The sequence below is a fragment of the Echinops telfairi genome, unplaced genomic scaffold (genome assembly GCF_000313985.2).
Source record: "Echinops telfairi isolate 266 unplaced genomic scaffold, ASM31398v2 ScPeMD7_18;HRSCAF=68, whole genome shotgun sequence".
Lineage (NCBI taxonomy): Eukaryota > Metazoa > Chordata > Mammalia > Afrosoricida > Tenrecidae > Echinops > Echinops telfairi.
The window spans coordinates 29,516,060-29,531,484 of record NW_022103915.1 but is presented as its reverse complement, the minus strand read 5'-3'; the positions used below and the strand labels follow the sequence as shown (position 1 = coordinate 29,531,484).

At 49.4% G+C, this 15,425-nt stretch overlaps 1 protein-coding gene across 1 annotated transcript in view; it reads left to right on the top strand.

The window, feature by feature from the left end:
• TTLL5 (tubulin tyrosine ligase like 5) overlaps positions 1-15,425 on the top strand; it is a 279,763-nt gene that overhangs the window by 228,962 nt on the left and 35,376 nt on the right. The window contains exon 31 of the mRNA XM_045288172.1: positions 6,627-6,709. Coding sequence (XP_045144107.1) covers positions 6,627-6,709 — 83 coding nt within the window. The remainder of the gene's footprint in view (positions 1-6,626; positions 6,710-15,425) is intronic.

Below are 15,425 nucleotides of genomic sequence, written 5' to 3'. Positions count from 1 at the left end.
TTCTTGCCTCTTCTGGGTATATGCCCAGTAGGGGGATTGCTGGGCCGTATGATAACTCGATTTCCATCTGTTTTAGATATCGCCAGTTGATTTCCATAGTGGCTGTACATACAGGTCCACCAGCAGTGGATGAGAGTTCCTGTCTCCCCACAGCCCCTCCACTTGTTGCTTTCTGATTTTTTGAATTGGGCTACCTTTGAGGGTGTTAGGTGGTACCTCATTGTTGTTTAAATTTGCATTTCTCTTATGGCTAAAGATCGGGAACATTTTCTCATATGTTTGCTGGCCATTCGGATGTCTGTCCGTGTGAAACTCCTGTTCTGGTCTGTGCCCGCCTCCGCAGGGTAACCGGATCAGAGTGAATGTGTCGCTGCTGTGCTGCGTCTGTTGCCTGTGGTTCTGGTGGTGCTGCTGGCTTCTCTACTGCACGCACGTTCCTGTGCTGAGTTCATCTCGTGTCACGTCACTGTCCCCATGGCTGTTGCTTAGTGCTTACTGCATCGTCTTTCTCTTCTCGGTTCATTTCTTTGGAGTTTCCCTAAACTTTGCTAATGTATTACCAAGTTTAAAATCCTCTTCTGTCTGGAAATCTCCTCGACTTCCTCCTTATTGGAAAGTTTCACAACGACACTCTCCCTTCTATTTACTTTGTAGTTGCCTATGTTGCAAGCCGATATCTCTGCTTTCCTATTTTCAGTCTTGTACATTTGTTCGACTTTAGACTCTTTGCTATCTAGATTGACATCCGATGACGGTGACAGGTGTGTGAACCTCAGGGCTTGTCTGCTGTTGTTGGTTCTCTGCCCAAAGAACTCCCCTTCCTTAGATGATTTCTCCTAAAGTTGGTCTGGTTTTTACAAAACCCCCCCCCCACCCTTTTTTCCCCTTTTTTCTTAATCTTGCAGTGTTCAAATTTCACTGTCATATTTGAATAACAGTTTTTCTGGGTATGATTTTTGGTTGCCAATTTGTTTTTCTCTTTCAGAATTTTATGCGTGTCATTGTAGGTAACTTCACTTTCCCCTGTTGCTCTCAGGATTCTTTCCTTGTCTTGAGTTTTAGAAAGTTTGCTTACAGTATGTCATGGGGATGTTCTGTTGTGTTCTGCCCTCTTTGGGGTTCGTGCAGCTTCCTGAATACGTAATCTTCTCACGTGTCATGATGTTAGAGAATTGTCTTCCAACAAAACCCTTGATAATTGTCTCGGTGGTTGTTCTGTTTTCTTCCTGTTCTAGAATTCAGATCGCTCAAAAGCTATTTGTCTTGATGGTGCCCCACGTGGTTCTTGGGCTTTCTTTTGATCTTTCTTTGTTCTTTTCCTCACTTTCTTTCTCATTCACGCCCAACCCCACTTACTCCCTTCTTTGCTTCTTTATTCCTTTCTCTCCTCAGCTCTCCTCCCCTCTCCTCGCTCTCCTCCGCTCTCCTCCTCCTCTCTCCTCCCCTCTCCTCCTCCTCTCTCCTCCGCTCTCCTCTTTCTTGCTACCAGCTTCCTTGGGAGAGATTTGTCTTCAAGCTCACTGATGTGGCCTTCTCTTGAATCAGTTCTATTCCTTTGCTCTTTCCAGCGTAATCTTTCTCAAGTCTTAGTAGTAATCTTCTGGTTGATGATTTGCTGCTTTTATGTTATTTCTAATTTTACATTTGTTTTGTTGGCTTGTTCTCATAGTGTTTTCCTGAATTCTTCTAAAGTTTGTTTTTTGTGTTTTCTATGATTTCATCTGTAGTTTAGGAATATTTCTCTCAATTCATTGAACAAGTCTACATACCACTCGTTTGAATTCATTATCAAGTAGTTCCAATGCCATCTCTTCCTGAAAAAAGGTCTTCTGACTCTACATATTGGTCACTTGTTTGGGCCACTCTGTCTTCTTTCTTCCTATGAACTAAAATTTTCTTTTGTCACCAAGACATTGTGGTGGTATGGTATTTGTACTTCATGATTTTGTGTGAGTAAAACCCTAGTCACTCACCACCTGTCTGTTAGTAGGTGTAACAGAGAATGTGAATGTATGCACAATTTTTTGTGGTTCACACAGCCAAGTTGAAGGCCATTGCTGGTGTGTTCAGGTATCACAATAATCAGTTGGTGCAAGAGCGGGTCATGGCCTTCTCCCAAGAGGTGTGGCCATAGAATGTACAGATGTGGCTGGGATGGTTGGACATGGTTGCTGTCTCCCATTGGAGAGGGTGGTGGTGGTGGCGAATAAAAACAAGAGAAAATAAATAAAAACAATCAGCCCCCCAAGTAAGTAATTAAACAGCAAAACCAAAACTAAGAAACAGGCAAATAGCAAGAAAGAAAAGAAAAGAAGAATGAAAACAAAGGCAGAGAAAATACAGTAAGCAAAACTGGGAGGTGGTGGGGAACAGACAGGGAAGAGAGTCACTAGGAGGTGGGGTGTCACAAGGCACTGGGTGGTGAGGACAGTGTCACCAGGACAGTATGGGGAGCAAGGAAGGGTCTGGTCTTTCCCACTGCCTGCCACTGGTGTGCCCTGCTGCTATCGGAATGAAGTGCTGCGTGCAGAAGCTTACGTTGATCAGACTAGCCAGCATTCACCTTTGTCTCCTCATTCAGCTTCTCCCAGTCAGGATTCAGTCCACTTCTCTGTCTTACTCTGCAGCTCGGGCTTCCAGGTTTCATTGGGTCTCTCGCTTCTTGGATGTCGAGGGTCTGCGTCCCTTGTGTGCCTGCTTGGCCATCTTGCTGGAAGTTCATTTGCCATTTGATTGCATTGTCACTGCAAACCATATGAGCTTGTTGTTAGAGGCACAGAAACTGTCTCCATAGGAACGAACGTACACATACCTCTTTCCATCAGCATTCCCTGCAGCACAAGTCTCCTGCGGCAGTAGCAAAGCGACTATGCAGGCTTCAGATCGTCAAGTGCAAGTTAACGCCCAGGCTCGAGGCAGACTGTGTGTCAAAGGTGTCACCTGAGAGGGCTGTCTAGAAGGTGGGATGCCCGATGTAAAAAAAAAAAAATTTTAAGTTTATCAATAATGTGCCTATAGTTCTAATACTATTAATAAACAAGACTATTTTGTGCAAACCATGGTATTTTCAATTGCCTCTGTGCATATGAACATTGGACATTGAATAAGAATCGGTTTATTTGAATTGTAATGCTGACAAACAATACTGAAAGTACCATGGGCTGCCAAAAACAAACAAATCTTTTTTTTTTCTTTAAGCATTTTACTGGGGGCTCATGCAGCTCTTATCAAAATCCATGCTTACTTCCATTGTATCAAGCACAGTTTTACATTTGTTGCCATCATCATTTTCAAAACATTTTCTTTTTACTTGAGCCCTTGGTATTAGCTCCTCATTTTTCCCCTCCCTCCGTCCCTCCTTCCCAAACCCTTGATAATTTATAAATTGTTGTTATTTTTTCATGCCCTACACTGACCAATGTCTCCCATCACCCATTTTTCTGTTGTTTGTCCCCAGAAGGGGGTTATATGTAGATCCTTGTTCCCCTTTTCTCCCCCAAATTCCCCCTCCCCCCCTGGTATCACTACTCTTTATTGGTCCTGAGGGGGTTATCTGTCCTGGATTCCCTGTGTTATCTTATCTGCTCTTATCTGTACCCGTGTACCCGCGCTCTGGTCGAGCTGGATTTGGAAGGTAGAATTGGGATCATGATAATGGGGGTGGATGGGCAGGGAGGAAGCATTAAAGAACTAGAGGAAAGTTGTATGTTTCATCAATGCTATACTGCACCCTGACTGGCTTGTCTCTTCCTGGTGACCCTTCTGTCTCCACTCTGCACTCCCCCTCATTCACATTGATAAGATTTCTTGTTCTGTGTCTTTGATGCCTGATACCTGATCCCGTCGACACCTCATGATCACACAGGCTGGTGTGCTTCTTCTATGTGGGCTTTATTGCTTCTGAGCTAGATGGCTGCTTGTTTGTCTTCAAGCCTTTAAGACCACAGACACTATATCTTTTGATAGCCGGGTACCATCAGCTTTCTTCACATTTGCTATGCACCCGCTTTGTCTTCAGAGATCGTGTTGGAAAGGTGAGCATCACAGAATGCCGGGTTATTAGAACAAAGTGTTCTTGCATTGAGGGAGTACTTGAATAGAGGCCCAATGTCTGTTTGCTACCTTAATACTTAACATATAAATGTATGTACGTAGTTATTTCCCTATCGTTATATGTATATTTACATATGTACATGCCTGTATTGGACCTCGAAATGCTCATTTGCTTCCTAGTTCTTTCCTCTAGGTCCCTTTACTTTCCTCTTGTCCCACTATCATGTTTGACCTTCATTTGGGTTTCAGTAATTCCTCTCAGTTACATTGTCCAAAACAAATCTTTTGTCTTGGAAGATGTATGACCAGAGCTCCTTAGAGGCAAGGATAGCAAGACTTCATCTTACAGCCTATGGGTATGTTTTCAGGAGAGACCATTCCCTGGAGAAGGACATCTCCTCCCTGGGGATGGACAACAGAAAAGTGGGTGAAGGGAGACGTCAGACAGTATAAGATATGACAAAACAGTAATAATTTATAAATCCGCAAGGGTTTGTAAGGGAGGGAGAGTGGGGAGGGAGGGTGGAAAATGAGGAGCTGATATCAAGGGTTCAAGTAGAAAGCAAATATTTTGAGAATGATGATGGCAACAAATGTACAAATGTGCTTGACACAATGGATGGATATATGGATTGTGATAAGAGTTGTATGAGCCCCAATAAAATGATTTAATTAATAAAAAAGAAAGAGGAAGGCCCTCCAGGAGATGGATTGGCCCAGTGGCTGCAATAGTGAATTCCAGCATAGGTACAATTGTGAAGGTGGCGCTGGCCTGGGGTGTTTCCTCCGGTTGTGTGTGGAGTCACTATGTGCCGGAACCAACTCTATGACGCCTAACAATATGCACAGGCTTGTGTGCAACAGTGTTTCCATGGGGGGAAACACACACACACACACACACACACACAAAGAGTTTCCTCTTGGAGAGCTAAAGACATTTTTCTCACATTAGAATCTTCAGAAATGCTCGCATGCAGAACAGGTGGTAGCCCTCCAGACCTGTGAGGGGGATTGATGAGCAAGAGGAGAGAGGAGTGCAGTAAGTGGAGCTGGGTCCAAAGGGGACCTAAAGATCTGTGGACCACAGGAATAAAGCCAAAGGGGAAGGGAAGTCAGTGAGGCATCTCTGGGGTCCCCCAAGCTCCCAACTGGTCTTGCCCCACCCCCACTGTGAGGATGGGGAGGACGAGGGGGCCACATCTGACCCTCTCTGGTTTCCCTGTCCCCATGAGGCAGGGCTCATCCTTCTTTTCCTGATTCTGACACCAACCATTTCCCCCACCGCACACTCCCGCCACCCTGGGCTCCATAATTCACCACAGTGGCTACGTGGAGCGCGGGGACCATGCTCACAGTTATGGGCTCCCTAGGGAGGGTCAGGCACCAGTAAGGATACAGTCACTGGTCCACAGCAGCACCTCCCTCAGCCAGTAGCCAAGTCCCTCTGCAGTCCTCAGCCTCTCTGCCACGTGGTCCCTTGGCCTCCCACTCTGTGGACTAGGAAGCCTGCCTGTCTCTCAGCCTCAGTCCCACCGTCTTGTCACTGCTCCCTGCTCATGCATGCTTCGCGTACCTCGGCGTCAGGTCTGACCCCGACTCCACTGCTGTATCCCCTGGTCCCCGTGCCGCAGCCTCTGCTGCCTCCGGTCTCGTCTCCACCACTGCTGACTGCCCACAGGGACCCGGAGCGTGCTCCTCCTCCTGCTTCCTCTTCCTGGAGTTCCCTGTGTGCACGACATGGCTCTTTTTCACAGACGGATGGAGGTGGAGGTTTCGTCTTTCAGTCAAAAGAGAACTCCCTCCCAAATGGGGTTCTAGCCAGGAGCATGGAGCCCAGAATTATAATTCATCACATAAGGAATTATGGCTCGAAGGGCTTTATTGATTGACTACATCCCCTCACCCCACCCAGGGTCTTTTCTCATCTCTAGGGCAGGTAAGTCCCTGTTGACAGATTCCGTTTCTTCTTCTGACCCAGAGATAGTGCTTGCCTTCTATGTGTTTAGCTCTGCCACTCAGGGCTTGCTCTGCGAAACTGGGCACTGTTGACCTATTGGGGTGCATCCGCATGCTGTTGGCGCAGGGCTGTTTGTGACTGTGGTTAGCATCATCCCTAGGCTCCAGGCACGAGCTGCGAGACAGCTCCAAGTGCTCCTGGAAGGGCCCAACCCATCCGTCCCCCCTCTCCGTCGAGCACCTGGAACCTGGGCTTAAGCAAAAATGTAAATGAATAGAACTTGATTTCGCCCACCAATGTGCCTGTGCCTCCCACGCGGCTGGCCCAGCCCTAGGCCCTGGCGGCTTCACAGTACTCTAAGGCCAGGTGTTCTTGAAGCTCTGTTCCCCTGGGGAGAGGTGGGCGGTGCTCTCAGAATGTGCACCCCTTCCGAAGAAGGGGGCAGTCAGCCAGCAAGGCCCTTTCTCAGACGGTGACATCTGTAGAGTCGTGAGAGAAAAGGGGCGTGAACCGCACGAGAGGGCCCACCAAGGACACGTTGTAAAGGCTCGGGGCGCAAGGACGTGCCCTCGCCCAGGCACCTGCACGTCTGACCACACACTCCTTTGTGTTTCAGAGGCTCCTCCGTAGAAGGGCTGCCGAATGGACTCCAGAGCAGCCTTAACTCCGCCGCCCTCGTGCCCTCCACCAGCTCCGCAGGTTAGTGGGTCCCCTCGGCCACCGCAGAAGACAGTTGCAGTTCTAAAGCCAAAGTACCCAGCCTTTTGACATAGTGGCAAGTGGGTACTTTCTTCTCTCTCCCTTAAGATGATATTGACCAGTTAGGCTAGAAGGGTTTCCTGGAACTGGCCTGGGGTCTTGGAAAGGTCCCCGTCTGGGGGAGTGCTGCCAAATACCACCCGGTCTGCAGCATTTCAGAGGAAGTCACTCGGCTGCCTGGTGTTCCACTGTCAGCAGAGTGGACCTTCGTGTCCTTCCTCAGGAATCGAAGTGGACAGGAAATCGCCGGTTCCGAGTAACGCACTTGTGTGTGTGTGTGTGTGTGTGTGTATCACGTGGAGAGAGGCACACGCTGGCCACTGAGGAGCCGGCCCTGTGTGCAGGAACGTGCTCACCGCTAGGGAGCATTGAGGCTCCAGAGGCAGAAGTCCCGAGGGAGTGTGCTGCAAGGTGGGCCCGTGACAGGGAGGTGCAAAGACACCCTGCTCGGCTGCTAGCAGAAAGCAAAGCTGCAGGTTCGAACCCTCCCAGTGGCTCCACAGAAGGAGGGCTGGTCACCTGCTTCGGTGAGTGTTGCAGCCTGGAAACCCTGCAGGGACGACGTGCGGCTCTCTCATGCGGGCTTGCTGTGAGGTCAAAATCGACTCGACGGCTCACAGGGGCACAGAGACCGCGCGTCGACACCCTCTGGCACCCTTGTGTGTGGCGGGCACAGGTCGGCATGCTCTACAAGTCATAACTGACCTGGCCACAAGACAGACATGCGACATAGGAAGCACCGTTCCCGTGTAACACCAAGCTAAGGAAACGAAGACACAGACACATGGTGAAATGTGTCTGGGTCTCACAGCTCGTTGATGCTGGGGCAGGATGGGGACCCAAGCACTCTAGCCCGGCACTTTCCCGGGGACTGTGAAGGCCCATGATCAGCAACAGCGCGGGGGTCAGAGGAAAGACTGTGCAGCCGGGAGGCCCAGCCCGTGTGCCGTGCAGGGAGGAACTTGGGCTTTATCTGGAGAGCAAGAGGGAGCCATTGAGTTTTAAGGTTGTGAGTAAAGACCTCTGCGAAGCCCAGTTCCTCTTCTGTGTCGTGAGCTAATTACATGTCAGCTTCGTGTGCGGATCACGTGAAGTGATGTATGCGGAGGGCGCAGGGACCCTCGCCAGTCCAGTTCGTCCTATGGTAAGAACTGAAAGGGTTCCTTCTCCTCTCACACTAGCCCCTGGGTGGACCTCTTTCCCCAGAAAAGAGAGCACGAGGCCACGGTAGTCATTTCATCCTTGACTTGTTGTGGTCTGTGGAGCGGAGGCTAAGCGAATCCAGCTCCTTGGAAAGGTTTCAGCGAGACTCGGCTGCTAACGCCCCTCTGCTTCTCAAGATGGTTCAGCGGGAGTAGGCTGCTCACCTGCAGCGTCAAAGGGAGCCCACAAACCCAGCCTAGTGAGTTTTCGTGTTGAGTTGATCGCTTCAGTACTGAATTGAACCCACTGCACGCACTTTGGCTGCAGAAGTTTGAGGGGAGTTGGCAGCATCTTCCTGTGAGTTCCTATTTACGGGCTGTTGGTGTTGAGTCATCCACCCTAAATCTGGTATCAGCATCAAACGGCAGGGGAAGGGGAAGCCGTGGATCCCTTTGTTAAACAAGAACATCAAGACGTGACATGTCCTCCATCTCGACACATCCTCCACCTAGGTTTATATTCTTCTAAAAGTGTCCCCAACTCCCCCACCCTTCCCGGGAACATTCTGGGTTCTTCCATTGACACCACATGGAAATGGAAGGTGTGGCATCTTTCAGGGAATCTGACCCTGTTCCTTTGAAACGTCCTTTGATTTGGAGGAAGAGGAAGACGTGTGAAGCGGCAGTATCGGGCTGTGGGTCGATGGGTAAGGTTTCTGAATGAAATTCTCTCCGGACAGCCCTTGCCACCCGCAAAGAAGGAGCAGGTGCGCCGGCCTGATGGGAAAAGATTCTTCTGTGCAACTTTCCTGGCCCTCCCCAATACAGGTTTCTATTTTCTTCAGTTTCTTCTTAATAAGCCCCCATGATTCCGTCGTGTCCTCTGAGAACGTTCTATCAAGATGACCTCTTCAAAATTCCCCAAACAGTGACCTTAGCCTTCTGAACTGACCTCACTTGCTCTGTCTCCAATTTTGCTAGCCCAGTAAATCTCCTCAGAGGCCACTGTTCGGAAAACTCAAAGCCAAACTCTGCCATCACATCAATCTGACTCCTAGTGACACTGTAGGACAGGGTGGGACTCACCGTGTGGGTTTCTTTTGGGGAATAGCAAGCTGTTGGTTTTAAGCTGGTGACCCTGCAGTTAAAGCACTCCACCGCCAGGCCTCCTCCTGGTTTGGATGGGAATTTTTTTTAAAGAAACCTTAATGAGACTAAGACAAATGTGTTACTGAGAAACCTTGGGGTGACTCTCCACGAATCACAGACAGGCTCAAACACATTGTGTTTGCAATAAGCCCGGGCCTGTGTGACCTGGAACCCCAGTCAGAATGCTTTTTTACTTGCCCTCAGACCCTGAGCTTGTGAGCAAGGAAAGACACAGGGAGCCCGCCAGTTTGGAAATTTGAGAAGGACCTAGGGGGTGGAGGCCTGTGGCTCAAAGCTGACGCCATTGACCTTCCTGCTTCGTTACCCTGGCGTTCCTCTTGAGTTCTGAAGTTTGGCAGTGGTGAGCCCAGATAGCAAGGGGCAGCAAATCAGAGCTGACATTTCTCTGCATCTTTGATTGTGCAAGCCAATGGCTACCCTTCTCCCCTACCGAAGTCTTCAACCTGTCCTGGAGGGCACCCCTCGCCCCTGCTTTTCAAAGGTGTTTTGGTGGGTTTTGTGAAATGAAGGGATTTATGTTGAAGAAATAAGAAGCAGCACCCTCATCAGATGTTTATGGTGTCAGGCCCTCTCCCCCCCACCCCCAGACAGGATGCACCTCAGCATTGGTGCTCTTTGGATGAGGATGGGTGCCCCCCGCCCGCTCTGTCTGCCTGTTCACTGTCCAGTGAGACTCAAGAAAGAATCCTACATCCCGTACAGTAAACTCGGGTAGAGCTTACACCCTGAGGATCTAGAAGTCCCTTTAACATTCCTAAGAAGTCATTGGCCTGGCAGCTCGCAGCAGAATGGCCTATTGTCACCTGCAGCCTGCGTTCTTTTCGCCACGAACACGTAATTGTTGGAGCTCTCGGATGGATGAAATAACTACAGCTGTTGAGATTGGTGGCCTCGTGGGGAGTCCTCTGCCCTTTCCTCTTCCCCAGATACTCCTCCTGGGGCCGGAGGGCTCATGGTTCGTGATTTTTCCACTCTCGCCCATCAGAAAGCAAGAGGGACTCAGCATGAATTTTGCATCTGGGAGAAAGAAGATCTCTGTTGCACCTGGGGCCACAATTACATTGAGTATTAAGTAGGGATTCTCTCTCTCCATTTTTTCAGGGTCTTTGGAAGCTCCCCAAGTTATTTTTGCCAGATCCAAACCCTTGGCCTCCCAATCTGGAGCCCTTGACACAGTTCTAGGATAGAGAAAATGGAAGTCGGTGAAGTCAGGGCCGATTTAAGGCCAAAGTAAGAGCCTCGTGTGTCTCAATCACTGTGTGGGCTTAGTGCTACAGCAAGAGCCTCCATCACGAAAAGTGCCCCAAGCAAGGAGGAAACTGGGAAGACATCTCTTCAATTCTGTGCGGCTTCAAAGTTGGCAACAGCTAGCTGGCTTCTGGAGGGCCTACCAGTAGGTGGCACTGTAGCAGTAAGGAATCTTCCTATTATTATTGTTATTATGTTTCAAGGCTTTTGTTTTAAAATAAGGGAAATTTGAGGAACATCAAAGAAAGAAACTAGAGCCAGAACCAAGTTCTCACCAATGCATTGTCACAGAATATACTGGAAAGCATTGTATTTGAAGGTCACGTTACAGTGGCCTCCGTCAAGACTGATGATTTTATTGAAGGCATGCATGCGAAGTACATAGTTTGCAAACTGGACTTCCAGATCATGGAAGGGAGGGAAGAAGTACATTTTTCTTTCTAAGTGAGGTTAGTGGATCGATTATGGTTTTTGTTGAGTTTTTTTAAAACGCACGCGCGCACACACTATAATCAGCCAGGAAAACCTACCATCAACCCCATGCAACTGCCCGTCCAACAGAAGCAGACCCGTTTACAGAAAGGCCGTGCCTCGCTCTTGTGGACTGCCCCCAAACTCCACCAGCACACTGTCCCAGCTGTGACCTAGACGAGCCTGTGAAACCTCAAGGCATTGAGGGGTTCTTTCCTCTTGCTCCACACTGAAGCACACCTGCCAGGAGCTTAATGCTCTTCTTGCCTCTAGGGGAATATTTATAAACTTATTTGGGAAGCATTATTCATCAGAATATCCCAGGAGAGTGAAGGAGAGAGGAAAAGTATTTATCCTCCACAGGATTCATTTACATTGGAGCAGAATGCTTCAAATAACCTTCCCTGGCCCCTCTCACTCTTTCCAGAAAGGAGTAAGAAGAGAGAAGGGAGCACCAAACCCGTGGGTTGGTCGCTTACCAAAAGGCACCAGAGGAAGTGCAAACAGTCCAAGTTCCATGGGCAAGACTTCGTCAAAGGGCCTTTAATTCTGGTTCTGAGCAGCCTGTTCAGCGATGCACGGCTAATAGAAAATAGAAAGCTAACTCGACGGGGTCAATATTTCCTTCAGGACGGGCAGCCAGAAGAATGACTGTGACATCAAGCTCCAAACCAAACTGCTGGCCTGCCAAGAAGCACTGCTGTCCGCCCGTTTCCAGGACTGCACCTCAGCCCTGCCGCGCAGTTGTGATACCACTGTCCTTGAACCTTCTGCATTTGCAGCCCCCATGTCCCGCCCTGAGCGGTGCATGCCCACACAGGCCCCCAGGAAAGAAACCTTGGGAGAGCGCCCAACGCTCAACATTTAGCCCTACTGGGCTGGACGGAGGCAGCAGGGATACTGTGGACTGGAATTAGCTGAGATGATGGGGCCATGTGCCAATCGTGTGTAGGCTCAGAAAACAGTGGATCAGAGAGCCTCTGAAGTCCAGACCCCCACCCTTGTGCAGTGTAACTGCTAGGACACTTCAGAGAGGCCCAGCAACCCAGCAGGGGTTGGGGCTGGGAAGGGGCTGCCCTGCCTGTCGCAGGGGCAGTGGGGAAGCTTACAGAGGGAGCGCAGAGCCTGAGTCCACAGCTGAGCAGCCGGATGCATGAATCTGCCAGTTGAGAATGCAGTGTAGACGGATCCTTGACTTGGGCTATGATCCCTTCCACCAGAACCACAAAGAAGTGTCGTCCACAATCGTGGGTCTCTTCGTAAAATGATTCGAGAGGCAGTGGGTTAGATCAGAGAACCTGAAGTGTGCATAACGGCACTGTGCTTGAGACAAGGAAAACACCGATTGTCTTTCTTCAAGGAGGGAGTTTGAGGCGACACTAAGGGCCCCTCGATGCCTACCTGGGTCACATGTGCCCTATTGAAACATAAGCATTTGTCGGAAGAATAAGAATCTATCTGCAATGTAGGGAACCAGGGGAAAGCTGCGTCTACTAGGTTTCTGTCACATTATTTGTTACACATGATAAACTCATCACGTAGAACTGTTCTGGGCAGCTCCAAGTTCTATGCAGGGTGTCAGACTGATTCATCCTAGGTTTGCCCCTTGCTGAGAATTGGCTCTTATGCCTACTGTCCTCTAATTGATTCCCAGAAGACAGGCTAGAACGGTCTGTCGATCTGTATGGAAACAGACGCCTCCTCTTTCCCCCTTAGAGCGGCTGGTGAGGTCAGACTTCGGACCTTTCCATAGCAGCCTAGTGCCTTCACCACCACTCCACACCACCAGGGCTCCTGCATCTCCCCCACCCCACCCCCACCCACCCCCACCCACACACCCCGCACCAGAATCTGTATTTTAACAAGGTCCCCACGATGACTTAGGTAGATCTTAGGTATACAATAAAAAACCAAAAGCCTGGGGATCTTGTTAAACAATAGATTCTGATTCTGGGGCAGAAATGCAGACTCCCAGCAATGGGTCCAACCTGTTCTGAGCCCTGGTTCTATCAGCAGCTCAGAGCAGCTGGGCTGCGTTGCTCAGAGGCTGTTTGAACACTGTGTGTCCAGTGGCCTCAGTCCAGCTGCAGGCTTTCCTGACCCGGGGCCTCACGGCTTCCATTGAGTAACCGTTTCTGCATTTGGAAACAGAACTCAGACACAACGGAACCACCTGGTAAGGGTTTGAGGGGCAGGGGGCGGGCAGGGTGACCCAGCTCTCACTTTGAAGGAAGAAGAAAGGAAGGGCTTCTTAGAACCTACCCAAAGAAGAGTTCATTTGCTTTAAAAAATAGTAATAATAAAAGCCAGGGAATTCTATTTCTGCTATGGACTGCTGAGAAAACTAGTGTCTGAACGTTGGGTGATGGTCGCTCATTGGACTGGCACCATCCCAAGAGAGGAGAGATGATTCTTCCACGGCGAACAAGTACTACTTTGTTGCACGAGACCAGGGGAGTACAGTGGCCTCTTCTCAAATGACACTCACAGAAGTGTGTACACCTTCTGTACAAAAAAATTCCCGGGTTGTCAGAGCTGAGTCTAGCGCTGCCCCCACAAGGCAAGTTGTCCTGTCAACTGATAAAATACCCTGTCGCTCGGAGTGGAAACATCGCCTGTCTGCCCTGGCCGTTTTGAACTGGGCAAGTCGCCCTCTCACGTTGCCTTCCTCGGAACCCCTTCGTGCGTATCGTGCCGCCGCCGTCAGATGCTGTCCAGTTGGATGTTACTCCTTGCGACCCCGTGCACAGCCCTCCGCCACCCCCACCGTCGTTGCTGTAGTTGAGCCTCTTGCTGCAGCCCCTCTCACCCCCTCTTCTTCAGGCAGCTTCTCCAGGGACTGGGCTGTCCTGACAACACGTTCAAAATCCTGGACCCAAGTGGCTCCATCCTCGCTTCTAAGGAGCCTCTGGGCTGAAACGTGTTTATCCCCGCAGGTTATCAGTCTCTACTCGGTGGCTACCCATCCTGGGAACCCACACACCTCCATCTCGCTGCCCCTTTCAATGGGACGTGTGTTATAGAGCCACATACCTTTGCTTCACCATCTTATGTCCTCAGGACATAATTGCTCCTAAAAGCTCCAAAGAAAGACAATGGCATGCCAAGCCATGCCTGCCTTCGGAAAAAGCAAGCTTTGCACATGGAAATATTTACAACTCTGCTTCCCTGATCGGCAGCGTCTGAACGGGCCCCAAAGAGTGTAGGTGTGTAACTGCAGGGCTTGACAAGTGTGCTGTTGCCGTGTTGGCAAGGTTTGCATTGATGTTTATCCTTTACGCTAGCACTTCATGGTTATAAAAGCAAAGCTCACGAGTCGGTTCTGTGTGCGTGCTCTGAAAGAAGAGCACCGCTAATAAAAGGAAAACAATAGTCTTCTGTTCTCATCTTTCTTGCAAACTTGCAACTGTGTTCTCTTAGCACCCTAAGTTTCAAGGGCCTCTCCTCTCTGGAAACATGAGTCCAGGTTATCAGATTGCCCGAGACCGGAGAGCACCAGCTTGACTGTGGAATGTCCCTTCAGCTACATCAGTAAAACATAGTGGAAGGGCCAGTAAGTGGGGATATGAGCTAAGAAGCTAGCCTGCTCCTGAGATGATGAGGTGAAGAAAACTGTGAGCAAATTACAAGTTGCTGTGCTAGTGTTATGCTTGCTTGTTGTTAGGTGGAAGAACCATTCTTTTCTTTTTTCATTTTTTTTCTCCTTATACCTATTGAGCTTAATAAAAAGAAGCCCTGGTGGCTTAGTGAGTTACACATTGGGCTGCTAACTGCAAGGTCAGCAGTTCAAAGCCACTGGCCTCTTGGTGGGAGAAAGGTGAGGCTTTCTACTCCTGTAAAGAATTACTCTTGGAAACCCACAGGGGCAGTTCTACGCGGGTCCTGTAGCAACTGATGTGATGGCAGTGAGTTGCTGAACTTAAAAAGTGATGTGGGGTCTTCTTCCCATCCATTCACTTCGAATTTGCTTCCCAGGAAAACTAAGACACGTGACCCACCCAAATGGTGATCTTTGGGGGATTTGACAAGGATATTTCAATCAACTGTGACTAACCTGCACATTTAATTAAGGGATGAATTGTTTGTAGTTAGTCATTAGTTATTCTTACAGCCATCTAGTTGATTCCACCTCCTATGGGACAGGGCAGAACTGCCCCTGTGGGCTTCCAAGGCTACAACCCTTTAGGGGAGTAGAAAGTGCCATCTTTCTCCCTCCCTCGGAGCGGCTGGTAGTCCCAAACCGCTGTCCTTGTGCTCAGCCGCACAGCACATAACCACTACGCCATCAGGGCTCCTTAGTAGATACTAGGATGTGGCACACATGAAACTGATTGTTTTTCCACAAAAGAGACTCTCCTTGGGCCTTCGATTTGATGCTTATTCACCCTTGTGTAGCACTTCCCAGTGTTGTCCAACAGAAGCTGCCATGGTCTGTGGGTCCATGTACATGCTCCCGTCTTCATCCAGAGGCATCTTTTAATTTTCCAGAAGACACCATCAACCAGCCTCTGCTAGGGGATTCGGTGTACGTAAAGCCGGGCAAAACAGTCCCCAAACCAGAGCTCATGAAAAGCTCCAGTGCTTGAGGGGTTGATAGGCAGGTCTAGCGGTCCCTCCTTGTGACC